We start from the raw sequence: 19,110 nt of genomic DNA on the forward strand, positions 1-19,110 counted from the left end.
CTTCTCTATATGGATGATAATTGTAAAAAGCAATTATTCTAAGTTAATTGAGAATTCTGAAAAAATGGCTAATTATGTATTTGATGATTAAAAAATGAGTGGCTATGCATATATTTGCCTTCATTAAATATTGGCTTAGGATTCCTAATATGTTTTTATAACATGCAATTTTGAGAGCAAATTGTGTACAGCAGAAAACATTTGGTATCGTAATAATTAATCAGATTTCTTTACAAACACAAGCACAAGTCCACTGGTAAACATTTAAATACCACAGCAAACATATTCTAGACATAGTATGATTTGCTGCTAAGGGCTCCAGAGTCATAACTATTTAATTAAAATAAATCTGGACTATTCTTTATTTGTACTGTTTACCTCATAAAGGTTATTGATAGTATGATATTTCCTATGTTTTAGTATCAACCAGTACTAAAAATAATGTGTAAATATATTTTAAACTAATAACCAAGTATTAAAAAGATTGAAAATCACAACTGAGGGCATAGATCACTGAAGAACACTTGTCTAGCTTGCATGGCACTCTAGGTTCAATTTTCAGTATGAGGTTGGGGGAGCAGGCAAGGATACTAAAATGTCAAAGGGAAAAAAGGGACTTAGTTCATTTATTCGAGTATTTAATGAGCATCTACTATTATGTGTGAAGGGCCATACTTCAATGCCTATCCATTTGAGATAAGAGCAAGAGATTATAAAGAAAATATGACTAAACATGGGAATTGATTCTCAATATGGCAGTGGTTCTCAACTTTCCTAATGCTGTGAATACAGTTCCTCATGCTGTGGTGACCCCCAAACATTAGATTATTTTCAATGCTATTTCTTAACTGTAATTTTGCTACTGCTATGAATCTTAATGTATCTTAATAATATATAATATATAATAATAATGAGTCTTAATGTATTTGCTAATGTTATGAATCTGATATGCAAATGTTTTTTAGGTAACCCCTTGGAAGGGTCATGACCCACAGATTGAGAACCACCATACAGATTGAGAACCACCATACTATTGCATCTTGTGGGAGCCCACAGAGGTTTCTCAGTGAGATCCGAGCTTGCTTTACCCAGCGGGGCTGCATAAGGGGATGACTTGACCATGTGTGTGATTACCAGGTATGTGGAAGGGTCTGCACTTGGCTGTGCAATGGGCTTTGATCTAGCAAGGGGAAGGTCTTTTGACCTGTCCCTTGGCATTGTTATAAAAAGCCCTTTATAAGAGACAGAAGGGGCCACTGGGTATTGATCCAGGTCCTCCCAAAGCTATCCTATGTTTCTTTCCTCTTGTCGGCTAGGCCTACCATTCTATCTAATATTTCTTATTCCTCTCTCCTCCTCCTCATAGGAACCCTTCAAAAGGTGGGAGCTGGCCTCCCACAGCATGTAACTAAGCCACTAGAGCACTGAGACCTGGACTCCTAACACTGCCACTAAGTACTTCAAACACCAAGATTCTCAAATTCCTTTAAAAACTATATTTTAGACAAGCACTAAATGTCTCTGCTCTTCTGGTTTCTTTTATCTAAAAAAAAAAAAAAAAATTACCCACTATCCAGAATCCAGATAGATAATTTTTATAACACATTTCACAACTACTCAAATACTGACTTTCATTAACTCTTCCCGAAGCTTTAAATCTCTAAACAGATACTGAACTGACCATTTGCACCGTCACCCAGCCAGGGCCCCTCAAGGCAGAAACTGAGAGATACTTTTCATAACCTCTGTTAGCAATCAGTGTTCCCACTGTGTGTTAAGATTTAGAGGGGAGACAAGAGACACTGTTTTTCAAAATATTTATTATAGGGCTAGGGAGATTGCTCAGTTGGCATGCTTGTTATGTAAGCTTGAGGAGATGAGTTCAGATCCCCAGCAGCCACATAAAAAAGCCAGGCACAGTGGCACGTGCCAGGGATCCAGCACTGTGGAAGCAGAGAAAGAAGGATCCCTGAAGCTCACTGGCCAGACAGTCTAGCCAAATAGGCAGGCTCCAGGTTCAGTGAGAGACTCAGTCTCAAAAAATAAGGTGACGGAGGAAGACACCTGACACTGATCTCTGGCCTGCACACACATCCACACCCAAAATATTCATTTTACACTTTTATAGGATGGGTCAGAAGAGTGGATGAAAGTAATGTGATTCTATAACCCATTTAAAACTTACTTACTGAATACCTGCTGTTATTACATGGGTTGTGTAGGTTCTTGGCACATATGACTGACAATCTTAAAATCATCCCCAGAGTTAGGGACCATTATGTTAACTTGAGGAAACTCAAGTTCAGAAATTGTATGTAACTTGTATAAAGCAAACTGTCTCATATGATTCAAGCTATTAATTTATAATTTGAATATAGTATAATGACATTTTATATCCAGAAAAATAGAAATAAAAACAGAGGGGAAGTGAACACAGGTCCCACCCTTAACCAAGAATCAATTTGTAATTGATACCTGCTGGCAAAGGGAAAACCAGTTTTCTATAACAAAGTGTCACTGAGAAAAATTTGGGAAAGATTTGAGGGAAGAGAAGCAATAAGGTCAAAATATACTGTATGAAAAAATTTAAATAAAAGAATTATTTTACAGAAGGAGATGTTTTGTTTTATATAGTGTTTAAATTGTTTTTATTTTAAGAGTGAGTGTGTGTGTGTGTGTGTGTGTGTGTGTGTGTGTGTGTGTGCATGCGCGCGCGTGCACGCGTGAGTGCATACATATACAGTCAGAACGATCACTTCTGGCACTTGGTTCTCTCACTCAGCCCTGCAGATTACAAGTGTCACTCAGGCTGTCAGGCTTGGTGGCAAATGCTTTTGCCCACTGAGCCCTCTCTCTGGCCCTAAGTGGCAATTATAAAAGGATATATATTTGAATATATATTGAATATATATATTGAAAAAGCATTTTTTTTTTTTTGGCTTTTCAAGTCAAATTTCTCTGTGTAGCCCTAACTGTCCTGAAACTCAGTTTGTAGACCAGGCTGGCCTCAAACTCAGAGATCTGCCTGCCTCTGCTTCCCAAGTACTGGGATTACAGGTGTGTGCAATCACCACCTGGCTGAACAAGTTTATTTTTAAGCAACTCTTTCAAGTGGTCAGTAAGCCAGATTAAAAAAAAATCAAGAAATCAAAAATAGGAATCTGAAAATATGGTGATACTGTAAGAGAAGAAAAGAAAAATGAGTCTCAAAAAGTTGAACTAGAAAAAGAAAATATCCAAAGGGATTACAAAAAATTATTAGAAATTATAAGAGTTTAAAAGTAATTGGCTATAAAAATCTATTTATGAAAACTAACTACATATGTACATTGACCAAAAATTTAGAAAGCCTAATTAAAAGAAAGTCAACATTGAACACTTCTACACACACACACACACACACACACACACACACACACACACACACACACACACGCTGTAAGGTACTTAAGAACAAATTAATTAGTATCCTGTATAGTAGTGTACACCTGTTAATACTAGGGCTCAGGGGACAGAGATAGGATGATCAAGATTTTGGGGCCATCCTCAACTCTATAATTTGTTTAAGGCCAGTCTGAGCTATATAACATTGTATCTCAAAAATAAAATTAATGAAGTAGTTTGAAACAAAATCTTGTTTATCATCATATAAGTATGGAGAAAATTACTTGTACAAGATACCAAAAGCATAAAACATAAAAGAAAAGGTTGGAAAATGAGATCACATAGGAAGTCCTTTGTCTCAAAAGATGAAATCAAAGTGAAAAAAGGAAGGTTTTACAGAAACCTAATTCTGATAAACCTGGAAAACCTGTAACTTGTTTCTCCAAAATAAAAAAAAATGTTTTTTTTTATCACAAACTAGCCATGAACAAGCCTATACACTAAATCCAGAGCAGAAATGAATAAAGTAAGGAAACACATGAATTTAACAATTTGATCTCATTACTTCAATGGCACACATAAATCTTTTATGCCAGATGGAGGCCAATAATGTCAACATGATTTTAAAAATCAGTACGCAAATTCTCTGACACAGTCAATATCTCAATCAAATCATGTGATTATTAGTGGAACATTAAACAGTCAAGATGGTAAGAAGCCCAGGTCATAATAATCTCATTAACATTAACACGCTCAGGACCACTGGACCTACACTAAATCTTGATGGCACCAGCACATGGGATCTGGGAAGAGGCAAGTGCCACCTTTTCCTTAGGCCTATAATCTAGTTACCATCTTGTACAAACAAGTCGTACTTCCATCTCAATCTCAAACCAATCTGCTTTTCTCCATCATCTTATTTGCAGCTACTAATGGCTATTCCTTGCACTTCTGGAACCTTTTGTAGGGACATCTTGCATTCATTTCATACAATCTCAATTTTCACTATATTGCAGCTATACTAATTGAAATATATGCTGAACATATTTAATTTGTGCATATGTGCTTGTGTGTAAGGTAAAGAACAACCTCTGGTGTCGGTTCTTGCCTTGCACTGTTTTGCAAGGTCTTTCTTATTCACTGCTACACTGAATTCTCCTGACTAGAAAGCCCAGAATCTTCTGGCGGACTCATCTGTCTCTGCTTCCCATTTTGCTGTAGGAATGCTGGAATCATGGACATGTACTATGGTGTCTAACTTTTGATATGGGTTCTGGGAACTGAACCCAGGTTCTTAGGCTCGTTTTTAACCACTGAGCCATGCAATCTGAGTTCCACCATTCAGTGAAACAGAGACTGGCAACCCTTTTTGTAGGGCCAGGTAGTACACAGCTTAGACTCTGCAAGCCATATCGTCTCTGTTGTAACTATTCAACTCTGCATTTGTAATATAAAATAGTAAACAGACAAACAAACGAACAGACAGCTGTCAGGCCAGGTACAGTCTGGGGGTCAGTTTACTGACCCTTACAGTAAACTAGAGTGTATACAATTTGTACATGTATGTGTAACCCTTTGTGTGGAGTAGAGGTCAGCATCTGTTGGGTGTCTTCCTCTATTCCTCTCTACCTTATTTTCTGAGACAGGGTCTCTCACTGAATCTGGAGCTCACTGAGTATCTAGACTGGCTGGACAGCAGGTTCCAAAGATCTGCCTGTCTTCACTAAGGTTACATATGCACGCCACACCTGACTTTTTACATGTGCTGGGGACCTGAACTCGGGTTCTCATACTTGCACAGTGGTCATTTTACCTACTGAGCCAACTCCCCAGCTCCCATAACAAAATATCTTCAAATTAAAAGAGGGGGGAGGGGGGAGGGAGGGAGGGAGAGGAGAGGGTGGAAGGGAGGCAGGGAGAGACAGAGAGATGAGAGAGAGAGGGAGGGAGGGATGGAGGGAGGGAGAATGAAGGAGAATAAATTAGCGCTTGTCTCCAATCCCTGCACTTGCAAGGCTGTCAAGAGGACTGCCATAAGTTTGAGGACACCCAGGGCTACACAGTGAGTTCCTGGCCAATCTGTGCACGAGTGAGATCCTGTCTCAAAATACAAATAAATAAATAAAATTTCACAGAACTAATGAAAATGAATTTTGAGATGGAAATGATAAGATACAACACAAAACACATTATTAAAATTTCAGAGTACTAGGTAGAGATAAACAGAGTACAAAAGGTCCCAAGGAGGAAAGAAGTCCATTGCAAAGTCTGAGGAATCAGGTGATTCAGATTTTGAAAGAATTACACACAGAGCTGGAAAGTACTCACTCTTGAAAACCAATTCCAAAGGGAATTCTACACCTGGTGAATCTACAGTGAGGGTTTTTGACACACAGTTACTTAATCCTTTACCTCTGGGTGCTAACCAACAAAACAGTGGAGGAAATACAGAGGAAAACCAAATATCCATGAAAACTCCCAGCTCCTGCATAGAAACATACCAGGGAAGTTCCCAGCTATGCATCAGACAGAGTCCACACTGGGACTGGGGGATAAAGGGCTTGGGATAGAACTTCCAAAATAAAGAATGGGACACACATATCTAAACACATGAAAATATCATCGACAGCAATATAAGACATGTGGAACATTTTAACACAACTCAAAAATACACTGAGAGAAAGCTAGGTAATTAAAAATAAGGTTGTTATTAACTTCAAAAAAATAAATAAAGGGCTGGACTGTATTTCACTATATTTGACTTGGCAGAAAATAATGTCCTTATAATCAAAATAATGAGGTACTGAGTGCTAGCTGAACCAAGGGACTGTCTATGTGCAATTATAAAGGAGAAGGGAGACAGGAGAGCGAAGTGGGAGGCTAGAGCTCCACCCACAGGGCAGGGTGAAGAGATGATGTCTAAACCACACAGATACACGGGCTAGTCAGTAATAACAAGGTACCATAGAAAGGAGCCGAAGCCCTCACAATGAATTCTTCCAAATAGGTCTTAAAGATAGAGAACTGTGGGGGTTCTGCCTCTATTGTACTGTTCTTTTTTAAAAATTAATGATTATATCTTTTCAAGACATACATTTTCTTACTTATTTAGTGTGGGTGTGCCTGAGTGCCACAGCATACATGTGGAGGTCAGAGGACAACCGGCTGGAGTCAGCTCTCTCCTTCCACCATGTGGGTCCTGGGGATGGAACCTGGACTGTCAGGCTTGGTGGCCAGGGCCTCTACCTGACGAACCATCTCACAGGCCCTGAACATAATACTATTTTTAAAAGTGAGTTTAAAATAATTAGAACTTATTTTTAAAGTAAATAACTAAATATGGATAATACATTTCATAGGTAGAATTCTATAACTCTCAAATTATAGATGTTGGTGTCTTACAAGTACAGCTACATAACACACATGAAGAACACACACAACAATTAAGAAATATTTGCACAAGGCATATGTGAAAAACTTTTACCCTTCAAAGCAATTTTTTTAAAAAAGGTTAAAACTACAAGTAGCATTATGTCAGCCAACCAATTAATTAATACAACTTGTGAAATACTGTGAATTTTGTAAGGTTTTTGGACAATGTATTAATTGTGAAAATATAAGTTAATCTATTATTCCTGAAGGAAAACTAGGCAACATGAAATGTGACTCAGCAGTTCCTGGTAAAACAGTAACAAATATACAAAAGAGGTCAGCTAGGAATTAGTAAACTGAGCACCCCCTACTTCAAATCTACAAGTCCTAAACATCTCAAACCTGTCACTTTCTAGCCGGTGGAATGCCACAGCTGACCTCATGAGATGGAGCCCAAACATGGGTGCATTAAAAATCCTGCCATTGGATTTCCGGAACATGAACCGACCCCGACCCCGGGGGAAGGCTCCTCGGCCACGGCCACGGCTCACCCACTTGTCACTGCCTTCACCTTCCCGGTCATCATGCAAGTAATACTTCTTGCTTTTGGGTGTGTACTCTGGATCCCATTCCTCTTCCCGGTTTCTCTTTTGAAAATCATTGTTGCTGTTGTTGTTATTGTTACCAGAATAGTTTCCTCTGCCCCAACCTCTCCCTCTTGCTCGAAATTGAAAGGTTCCCCGAGCTCTGCCGCCTCTTTCATTTGGACCCACGAAGTCTTTGCCCACGACAAGTTCAGTGGGGAGGAAGGAGAAATTGAAGATGATGAGAGTGGGACAGAGAACCGAGAAGAGAAGGACAGTTTACAGCCCACAGCTGAGTAGGGGCCACTCTCGATGGAGCCCTTGCCCAGGGGAGAAAGGCGCTGCGGGAGGCTGGTGGAGTTAAACAGGGAGCCTCCAGAAGATCCTTCAAATCCTACCCCACAACCCACCAGCCACACAGAACCCTATGACAGCAGAGTACACATCCCTGGTGTTGTCCCACTGGACAGAGGATGCTGGCCACAGCCTAGGATCAGGCCCATGTTTTGAGTGGCCCACAATAGTGGGCTCCTGCCGTTTCTTGTTTGTTGTTGGTGTGTGGGGTGGGGGCAGGGTAGGGAGAATGATGCTGATGCTTGGATTTGGGGTTTTTTGTTTTGTTTTTTCCCTATTAGAAACCAAGTTTTCTTAATTTCATTTCATTTGGAGCTAAGAGGATGAACTTGGTTTTCAGTCTTTTCCTGTCCTGATTTTTAAAAATCCCTTATATTTTTTCTTTCCTTTTTTTTCTTTCTTTTTAAGGCATATGCAGTAATATTAGCAGAAAGATTTAATTTGGGCAACTTTGATTCTTAAGAGAAAACAAAGCATGTGAATAAACATTGAAGTGTTTGCCTCAGTTTGGGACCAAACTGCTTGGATCTTTGTAGAAACCGGTTTTGTATGTCACGGAGGAGTTTAAGGCCTTTCTGACCACCTTGCGTTCCCCTTTCTGCACAGCCATGTGTCACGTGGAGTTGCTCCCAGCCTCCCCTTGCACCCTGCTCTTGTCTGATTTCTCCTGGGCTGGGCTTCCCATTTTCCACCAGCAGCCACTATCCTCCACTTTGTAGTCCTGCTGGTCCTCAGCAAAGGGAGGGAAACTGGAGGGCAGTTTCTGGTCTGTTTTCTAAGAAACTTCTGAATTCTATTATCTTTACAAATATAAGATGAGAAAAGAATTTTTTCAATATTTTTTATTGATCTTTTTATAAAATGAAAAGAAACTCCTATGATCGATTAAGGATGGTGGTTATGGCTGGGTGGTTTGTGGGGTTGTGTGTTTTTGGTTTGTTTGTTTGTTTTAACCTTAAGTTTTGAGTTGAAACACTTTCAGATGTTTGAGGGGGAACATCCTCATAAAAGGGTCCTTGTGCTTGCCTTCCGGGGAGGCGATCCTGAGCAGGTAAACACAGCATACGGTCTCGGTGCATATGGTCTCTGTGCACGTGGTCTATGCCAACTGCACCTCCTCTTCCCCCAGCCTTTGCTCGTGGGTTGTTACTACTTCCCCTTACTTTGCTAATTTCTATAGTTAAGTTGGTTTTACTTGAATGATTCATGTTTAGGGAAGAAAAGAAAAACACCCTTAAGTTTTTGTTTCAACTCCTCCTGCAAATAAAAACAATAAATGAAGTGACCGATAAAAAAAAAAAAAAAAAAAAAAAAAAAATCCTGCCATTGCCTCAGGAGTGTGTGAAATGGGAATGGACTCTGTTTACACTTGTCTCATCTCATACATCTTGAAATGAGCATTTTAGATAAAGGCTTATATCATCCTGAATTATTTTAGCAAAATTTTCTCAAGACTGTCTTTTTCTCCCGATTTGCCACACACAGCAGCCTTACCTGAACAGTGCGCCCTGCATTGATGTGCTCTTCATGCAACTTGTCCCAAATTCTGCACCGCTGATACTATCAACAAAAAACAAAAAATGGGAAAGTGATGACTTTCCATCATGAGACCACATCCAGTTACCACAAAAACCTTTACTGCTCTACTCAAACATAACAGGCAGGGAAAGCAGTGATTTTTTTATGGTAATTAACTTTCTGAAGGTTTTCAATATTACATTTTAAAAATTTAGAAATGATGGTAAACAATAACACAAAATAGTATCAGACCAAATTACTTTTTTTTTTTTTAATCAAAAGAAAGGTTTGTCTTTTCTGTCTACAAACTCTCTGGGGAAAGGAAACATAGTGAATGAGGATATAAAAGAAGCTGGAAGATGAACAGCATTCCTTACACATCCTTACTACATATGTAGAATTTTAAGTGTTTGTTAATAGAGATGTTAAATGTTAAAAACTAAGATCAAAAATTTTTTAAAAGCAATAAATCCCAAAAGCAGGCAGAAGGAAAAAGATGCTTGCGGTGCAGAGGAAGGAAGACAAGCGTGACAGAAGTCTCTGATAAACCAGCCAGAACACACTGGAACAACGTGCAGGTCACCGAGAGGAGACACAGCTCAACTACAACTCCCACCAGGGAAGTGAAGGAGAAGCATCTGCACACATACACAGCAGCTGACATCTGTCACCAGTGCACAGACACTGTGAGAAATGCTGATGGGACCGGACAGAACTCCGACTCTCCACAAAGGAATCAAGTGCATAGACAAATGGTAAATACACAGATAAATATCAACTTTTTCATTATTTCTAAACTCTTAGGCTGGCAAGATGGTTCAGCAGATGGGTGCCAAGCCTAACTACTTGAGTTCCATCTCCAGGACCAACTCCCACAAGTTGTCCTCTGATCTCCACATGCCAACACGGCACACATGCCTGCACACACACACACACACACACACACACACACACACACACACACACACACACAAAGTATGTATATTCTGAACCATAGGCAGCTGCTAAAAAGTAACCCACACAGATTACATCATACTTAGTGGAGAAGGACCCTTCTCTAAGACTGGAAAGAAGGTGAAGATCTGATCTTGCTAGTCCTAGTCACTAACACACTGAGAACTCTAGTCAGCACGCTAGGGTAAAACAAAGAGAAAGGAAGGAATAAAGGGAGGAAAGGAGGCAGGGAGAGAGCTGCCGAGGAGAAGGGAGAGGGGGACAGGTGGAGAAAGATCAGAAAGAAAGAAAACTGTCTTCATAGCTGCCATGACTGACTTCACAGAAAATACTACATCATCTGTAGAAAAGCTACACAGCATTAGCAGACGGACCAGTGGCTAAGGGCCATAAAGTGAGGATTACTTACATAATGAAGATAACATCTACTCCAGAGTACAGATAAGGGTAACTGCCTCACCTTGACTACCAAATATTAAAAATACAAAGACAGGAACAAACATGAAGGACAACAGGAATGTTCTAACTCTAATATACTAGAAATTATTGATGGGCAGTGCCTATGCCGAAGGCCTGGGGAGGCTAACTCACTAATTACATACTCCACTTTTGCGCATCCACCTTGTGCACAGGATGTTTTTCATATGTGTGTGTGTGTGTGTGTGTGTGTGTGTGTGTGTGTGTGTGTATGTTGTACATATGTGCTTACCTTTGTGTGAGTACACATGTCAGAAGGTGTGAATGTATGTGCACAGAGTGTGTAGAGGCCAGATATTAACATCAGTTATTGTTGTGGTTTGTGTGTCTACCTCAGTTATTCTCCACTTTACTTACTAAGTCAGGGTCTCTAGCTGAACCTGGAGCTTGCTGACTTAACTAGTCTAACTAGCCAGCTTGCCCTGGTTTGCAAGCAGACCACCACACCTGACATAGTTTTTATGTCAGCGTGACCCAAGCTGGAGTCATCTGACAGAAGGGATCTCAAATGAAAAAATATGACCATAAGGTCAGACTGCAGGCAACTACAGAACATTTTCATAATTAGTGACTGATGTGGGAGAGCTTGCCCATTGCGGGTGGTGCTCCCTCTGGGCTGGTGGTCCTGGGTACTTTAAGAAAGCAGGCAGAGTCAGCCGGTAAGCAGCACTCTTCCATGGCCTCTGCTTCAGTTCCTACCTGCTTGAGTTCCTGCCCCAACCTCCTCAGTGATGGACTGTGACCTAGAAGTGTAAGATAAAGTAAACCCTTTCCTCCCACTTGCTTTTGGTCATGGTCTTTATACAGCAATAGAAACCCTAACTAAACTCCTGGAAACCCCATCTCTGCCTCCTCAAGTTCTAAGATTACAAGCAGACCACCATACCTGCTTAACTCTTATGTGGCTACTGGGGACCCAAACTCTGGTCTTCATGCATGTTTGACAAACACTTTATTTACTGAGCTATCTCTCCAGTCCCATCACGTAATATCTCTCTCCTTACTAAGATCTTATGCAATTATAATTTCACCATCATAAATGTCTGGAAACGCAGACATTTGCAGCTTTGTTCCAAACAATAAAACATGTATGTTAAGTCTGTAAAGGTTAAGGTCTCCTCCATAGCGCTGTGTTAAGATGGAGCATTTCTATCTGAGGTGATGGCATCAGTCAGAGCACCTGGAAGTACCTGAGCTGGGGTCTGAACAAAACACCAAGCTTGAATGGCAGCAGACAGTGAAGTGCATGCCATTAACAGATGTAAGACAGAAAGCAGAACTGTTCAGTGCCTTCGTCCCCCTTCTTTACTGAGGAATTTACCTTCAAAGTAGAAAAGCACTGACAAGATCATTAGGAGGAAATTAAGTTGGCTATGAATGAGCATGCCTGCAATCTTAGCTAACCAGGTAGCTGAGGCAGGAGGATTACCTGAGCCAAAAGTTCAGGACCAGTTTGGGTAACATATGGAGACACCATCTCAACAACAAAAGCAACAGATTTAGGGATACAGCCCAGAGATGCAGAGCTTGCCTAGCACTTAAGAGGCTCTATGTCCTGTCATCAGCAAATCCAACCACTTTCCCCCCAAAAAGGAAAAGAAAGAAAACCAAGAGTGAACCTACTCACTTCAAATGAGTTCAAATCAACAGGCACAAGAAAATGACATCTGAGTGAACTAAGAAACCTTGCAAACACTTCTGTTTATTTACGAAGAACTGGAAAAATTCCTAATATTTGCAAATATTGACCTAATTTTCACAAAGAATATATATATAAAAGACTTGGGCTATAAATATTAATGTAAATCTTGGGGGAAGTCTTTACTTGATTAGTAGAGAGATGGCATGTGAGAACTTAAGGAGCTCGAGGCCCTGTCCCTTCCTGTCCAGCATTCTCACTGATGACTTCAACTGTCAAATTCACAGGTGACATAAACAAAGAAGAGTTAACATAGCTGAAAGATCACAGCTGCACTTGGTGAGAACTACAGTAATGCACATATGAGGCTCTGCACTGGAGCTGACAAGAGAAACTGGAACAGCACTCTCTGGCTCCGTAGGCACCAGGTCACAGGAATTACAGAGTGAGCAATAAGAAGTGGTATCCGGAGAGGACAAGTGTTAGGCTCTGCATTCATTCATTCCATGCATCTGTTAGAAGCACACTCTCCAGTACATATAAGTTAGACACATGTACTAACATAGCAACCTCCAAGCATGCAGCTCAACTGCTCAAAATGCCTCTCCCTCTACGAAGTGACGCAAAGTAAAGTGTGATGTGCAGGCCTGTAAGTCCAGCACTAGGAAGCTAGGAAAGGAAGGTCATGTGTCAAGGCCAGTTGGGGCTACATAGTGAGACCTTGTCTCAAAGAGCAAAACAAGGGCTGGTGAGATGGCTGAGCAGGTAAAGGTGCTTGCCCCTAAACCCAAGACCTGAGTTTAATCCCAAGGAGCCACACCATAGAAGGAAGAGAAATGATTCTGAAGGCTGTCCTCTGACCTCCACATCCCCCTGTGCCATGGATGACCACACACACGCATAAATAAATTAATAACTCTGAAAAAAAACCCTAAAAACAAAACAAACAACAATACTTGACCTGTAAAGCTACTGCATGACTAAGTGCTATAACATACAAAAACTGTAACATAACTCTCAACAAAGGAAAGCAGCAGCCTTTGCTACTACTGTCATTATTTGTCCACTTATCAAAGAGGCTATTGAAGAGATTACTGTCTCAATGCCATTATCTCTTATTAAAGAAGAAAAATAAAGAGAGAATTCTCAACATAAGAATCTCAAATGGCCAAAAGACATTTAAGGAATTGCTCAACATGCTTAGTCATCAGGGAAATGCAAATCAATACAACTCTGAGATACCATCTTACACCTGTCAGAATGGCTAAGATTAAAAAGACTGAGGACAGCTTATGTTGGAGAGGAAGTGGAGTTAGGGGAACATTCCTCCACTGTTGGTGGGAATGCAAACTTGTACAGCCACTCTGGAAATCAGACTTCTCAGAAAATTAGGAATCAATCTACCTCAAGACACAATGATACCACTCTCGGACATATATCCAAGGCATGCTCAATCATACCACAAGAACACTTGCTCAACTATGTTCATTGCAGCATTATTCGTAATAGCTATAACCTGGAAACAACCTAGATGCCCCTCAACTGAAGAATGGATAAAGAATATGTGGTACACTTACACAAAGGAGTATTGGTCAGCTGTAAAAAACAATGACATCATGAAATTTGCAAGCAAATGGATGGAACTAGAAAATACAATCCTAAGTGAGGTAACCCAGACTCAGAAAGACAAACATAGTATGTACTCATTCATAAGTGGATACTAGATGTAAAGCAAAGAATAACCAGACTACAACCCACAGCTCCAGAGAACCTAGCTAACAAGGAGGACCCTAAGAGGGACACATGCATTGCCTTGGGAAGGGGAAACAGATGAGATCTCCATGAGTAAACTGTGGGCAAATGGGGGCAATAGAGGGGAGAGGATGGGAGAAGATGCGATGGTCAAGCTGGGGGAGGGACAGAGTAGGAGAGCAATGAAAGAGATATCTTGATAGAGGGAGACATTATGGGATTGGGAGAAACCTGGTGCAAGGGAAATTCCTAGGAATCCACAGGGATGACCCCACTTTAGACGACTAGCAATAGTGGAGAGGATGCCTGAACTGGCCTACCCCTGTAATCAGATTGGTGAATATCCTAACTGTCATCATAGAGCCTTCATCCAGTAACTGATGGAAGCAGATGCAGAGATCCACAGCCAAGCACCAGGTCGAGCTCCGAGATTCCAGTCAAAGAGAGGGAAGAGAGATTCTATGAGCAAGGGGGGGGGGGGGTCAAGATCATGATAGGGAAATCTACAGAGACAACTGAACCAAGATCATGGGAATTCACCAACTTTAGACCGACAGCTGTGGAGCTTGTATGGGACTGGACTAGGCCCTCTGCATACTGGAGTCAGTTGTGTAGCTTGGTCTGTTTGAAGGGCCCTGGCAGTGGGATCAGGATCCATCCCTGGTATATGAGCTGGCTTTTTGGAACCCATTACCTATGGTGGGACGCCTTGCTTGGCCTTGATGCAGGGGGTGGGGCTTGGTCCTGCCTCAACTGAATGTACCAGGCTTTGCTGACTCCCCACGGGAATCCTAACCCTTTTGGACAAGGGGATGGGGGGTGGGTTGGGGTGGGAAAGGATGTGGGGGGAGCAGGAGGAGGGATGAGAGATGAGTGGTTAGTATGTTAAATGAATTAAAAAAAATTCTTTTTTTTTTTTGTTTTTTGTTTTTCGAGATAGGGTTTCTCTGTGTAACTTTGCGCCTTTCCTGGAATTCGCTTTGTAGACCAGGCTGGCCTTGAACTCACAGAGATCCACCTGCCTCTACCTCCCAAGTGCTGGGATTAAAGGCGTGTGCCACCACCGCCCGGCTTAAAAATTTTCTTAAATAATAAAAAGAAAAAGAATAAAATAATTAAGTTTACTACTGCTTACTATTCAATTTTGTATGAAATTAGGATATATTGTGAAAAGCAATTATCCCAAACATTTGGTGAGAGGGATAAAAAGCAGGGTGGTGTAATATGTGTGAAAACCTCTAGAAGCAACCTTTAAACTTGTAGTTAAGTTTGGGCCACTGGCAAGTGTCTCTAAGCAGCTGGCTTCCGCGGGAGATGGTCTTCGTTTATCCGCACAGCAGGACAGGCAAGTGAATTAAGGCAGAACTACAGCATTATGCTTCAGGTTGCTAAATACAGAAACACAAGTGGTTCCAACAACAAACACACTCTCTACGTCACACAGAAAGCAGCCAGGAGTGTAGCAATCATCCCAGGTGGTTTAATATAGGAACTTACAAGGTCAACAAGTGCCAGGTTCTGCCTTCCACACTTTCAACAAAGCCCTCAAATTTGTCTCCAAATGCAGTAGGGCTGGCTATAGTTCCAGATACAACAGGAAGACATAACCAGACCACTAGAAGAAAGGGGTCTGTTTCCTTATATGTGTATCTTTTTTTAAGTAGGAAAATATTTCTAGAGGTCCAAATTCCTACCAGGCTTTTGGTCAAGGCTTACTGGCCAGAACTGCAAGATGTGCCTATTGCTCCTTGATAACCAAACATGGGCAAGAGCTGAATCAGCACATTCATCAGACCCAGTATCATTCACCATCGTCTGAGTTTGATAAAGGAGATAGTCACAGGATGGGGAGGGGGCTATATTGTAATAACAAATTAACAAACAAACAAATATGAACAAATACATAAGTACTAAGTCAGCCTGCTTCTTTTATTTGGTACTGCTGGGTTCCAGCTGCAAACTGACTGTCTAGTCCATGTCACCCATTTCACACATAGTCTATGCTGCCTCTGATCATTCTTCAATTATTTTCTATCTTGTTTCCTTAACTGAACTGCAAACTTCTTGAGAATTGAAAATCTATTTTTACATATCATTCAAGGCTAACAATCTAAGAAACAGCAAATACAAAACACCAATAAATACTTAAGGAAAGCTAATATTTATTTCCTATAATAAATAATCTTGTTTCTCATTAAACCTGGCAGATTGAACACAAATATTCATTTCTGCTCTTTTCCAACATCCCACAAAAGGACAATAAAGAATGTTAAGAGGTGAAAATTCACAAGAGCAATGAGAACACATCAGAAGACACCAACAGACAAGAACTTTTAACCAAACTTTGGAAGCTGGGAAGACTATAGACACATTGCAGTGGGTACAGCAGATCAGAGAGAGCAACAATCTGGGCCTGTAGAAGTGGCTGGACGGGAGAGAGGCACAGAGGCCACAGGCAGGCTAGATGTTCAGAAATACTAGGTGCAGGAGACCAGTTAAAAAGTGTGGTGGAGAGAAAAGCAGGACTAGTGGGAGGCTTACATAAGCCACACGTAGTTACCACATCACCTCCCCACAAGCAACTGCCCTGCCCCATGACCACAGAAGGTAGCCCTCTCTGCAGGGGCCAACTAGAGAAGCTGGGGAGCCTGGGCTCCAAGCCTAACAAAGGCAAAGATGAGATGGTGTTCCCAAGCAGCCTGGACCAGCTCCAAGTGATAGTGAGCCTGTCATCTTCCTTGCTCACTTCCCTTCTCTTAGGTCAGATGGATGGTCACACAATGTATAGTATACCCACTCCTTTTAGCTCCCTGCAAACCCCACTTCATCCCTGCTACAGCACCACCTCTAATAAAATAACTCCAACAGGTATACTGGGGTTAAAACGTGGATGTTCAGTCTGTAAATGTTAAGGTCTACTTCACAGGGTTGTGTCAAGATAACATGTTTAAATATAAGGTGATGACATCAATCAGAGCACACTTCACAGGAAGTACCAGAGCTGGTATTTGAACAAAGAACAAAGCTTCAATGGAGGCAAATGATGGGGTGCATGTCATTAACAGATGTAAGACAAAAAGTAAAATTACTCAGGGCCATACCTCCTCTGCCTTCTTTACTGAGGAATTCACCTTCAAAATAGAACAGTGCTAACAAGATCATTAGAAGGAAAATGAAGCTGGGTAGGATGGAGCATGCCTGCAGGTAATGGATGGCTTCCATTACCCTGAGAGATGAGATGGAGGCAAAGCTAAGACAAACAAGCTCCACCTTATCTGATAAGCCATTTGGGGGTTTTCTCACCTGCTTCTTAGCCATACAATAATTCATATAAATCCTGTGTGTACATCCCTCAAGGTAAGTTTCTTCTTAGACCCCAACAATATGAAACAAAGAAAACTGTGGTCCAAGTTGGCTATCTTGTAGCTCCTATTTACTGTGCTATACCTACGACACACTGGCTAAGAAAGCTGAACGCTAAGGCTTCCAACTTCAGGATCACATGTTCACAACCATTATCATGTGTAAGAGTGCACAGCTGAAGCCTACGGAACATGGCCCAGGTGTCCACAGCACACTGCTCTCTTTGTTCTTACTGCTGCAGAATCACTGCTAAAGGCTTACCTTCAATTTCCCTCCAGTCTGGCTTTTTTCTTTTAAATTCATATTGGATGACTGATGGCCAGAATAATAAATATTGTATCTTTCTACACCTTTTCCTCAAGAAGAATATCCCTTTCTGAAAGTGAGGCACTGTAAGACACCTGGAGCCTAACTTTAGTTAACTGTCCTGCACAGAGTGAGCTCTACAGTCTTTAAAAATGTTTACATGTCACAGCCTAGCCATCCAAATATGCTAGTCAATCCTGTACAGACAAAGAGGTATTTTCATAATTAATCTAGAAACCCTACAGACAGTGAAATGTTCAAGTATATTTTTTAAAAGCATAAATCAATATGAGTTTGCCTTCTTAGCTTTAGATATTATCATGTTTGTCCATTATAATTATCTGATAATGTCTGAAGGTTTCATAATAAGTAAAAATGCTAAAAGAAACATGTTCAGGCAGAGCAGAATCAATGGCACTAACTCCAAGATAATTCTCTTCCGACACCTGGCACAACTAATCCAATCAGTAACGGACCCATTCCCTTCCCCCACCCTGCTGCAGGGGTCTCACTTCCCACCATAGGACAGCACACACATGTAGCGAGGCTTGAGCAATGAGAGCAGGCATTTTCACACAAAATAAGAAAGACGTTCAATCTCAAAGGTAAAGTAGGACAAAAAGGGGGAAATGGCTTTAATAGTCCACAGACCTCTTGCTTCTACCTTTCAGAATTGATTCATCTACCCAATTCTTATCATCTTTGTAATGGAGAAATCGGTATAGCTCAGGACTTTGAAGCACATCTTATCAAATCTTCTACACATTTTTAATGCTGTAACAATATAGAAACAGAACTGTTTACTTTGCATTGCTCAACTCTAGGTAGAAGATTTGATATATTTCTCTATCCCATGAGCAAAGCATGGAATCCTTTCACACGCTTCCATTCCAAGATACCCAGTTTACCAGACAATTCTTTCTGCATCCTTACAGGCTATAGCTATCACTTATGTCTTTTATGTAAAGAAGAGGAATTAAGGGATGAAAAAAATATTAATCCTGAATTCTAAAAAAGCCCTCCAAGAAATTTCCATTGCAGACATCTTAGAAATCAGTTTCTGTGTTTTTTCAAAAGCACTTAAATACTAGAAAAATTGGTAGGAGAAAACAAATTGGTATTTTTAGTGAATAGAGCTTATATTGAAAGGCTTATTGACCACAGAGTCCACCCTAATCCTAAAATTACAAAAGAGAAGTAGATGCTTAAAGCAGAAGACAACCCACCTTTCCAAGTCAGAGCTCAGTTCTCAGTAAACCTGAGGCTGCAGTAATTGTCACAAGCCCCACATCACAGCCTGTCCATGGCAGGGTCTATGATGGTCTCTGAGCAGCTCATCTACCCTCTGCCTGCTTCCCCAACCCTCCTTGGCAGTACTTCTCAATCTGGGACCTTTGTCAAAGAGAA

General features: G+C 40.9%; 1 protein-coding gene across 2 annotated transcripts in view; it reads right to left on the reverse strand.

Annotated features, from left to right (window-relative positions):
* Stx17 (syntaxin 17) overlaps positions 1-19,110 on the reverse strand; it is a 60,609-nt gene that overhangs the window by 33,641 nt on the left and 7,858 nt on the right. For both annotated transcript variants that reach the window (XM_052714965.1, XM_052714966.1), the window contains exon 3: positions 9,189-9,254. In XM_052714965.1, the coding sequence (XP_052570925.1) occupies positions 9,189-9,254 (66 nt within the window). The remainder of the gene's footprint in view (positions 1-9,188; positions 9,255-19,110) is intronic.

This window comes from Peromyscus californicus, unplaced genomic scaffold, assembly GCF_007827085.1.
Source record: "Peromyscus californicus insignis strain IS unplaced genomic scaffold, ASM782708v3 Scaffold_5__1_contigs__length_169319896, whole genome shotgun sequence".
In the NCBI taxonomy this organism is placed as follows: Eukaryota; Metazoa; Chordata; class Mammalia; order Rodentia; family Cricetidae; genus Peromyscus; species Peromyscus californicus.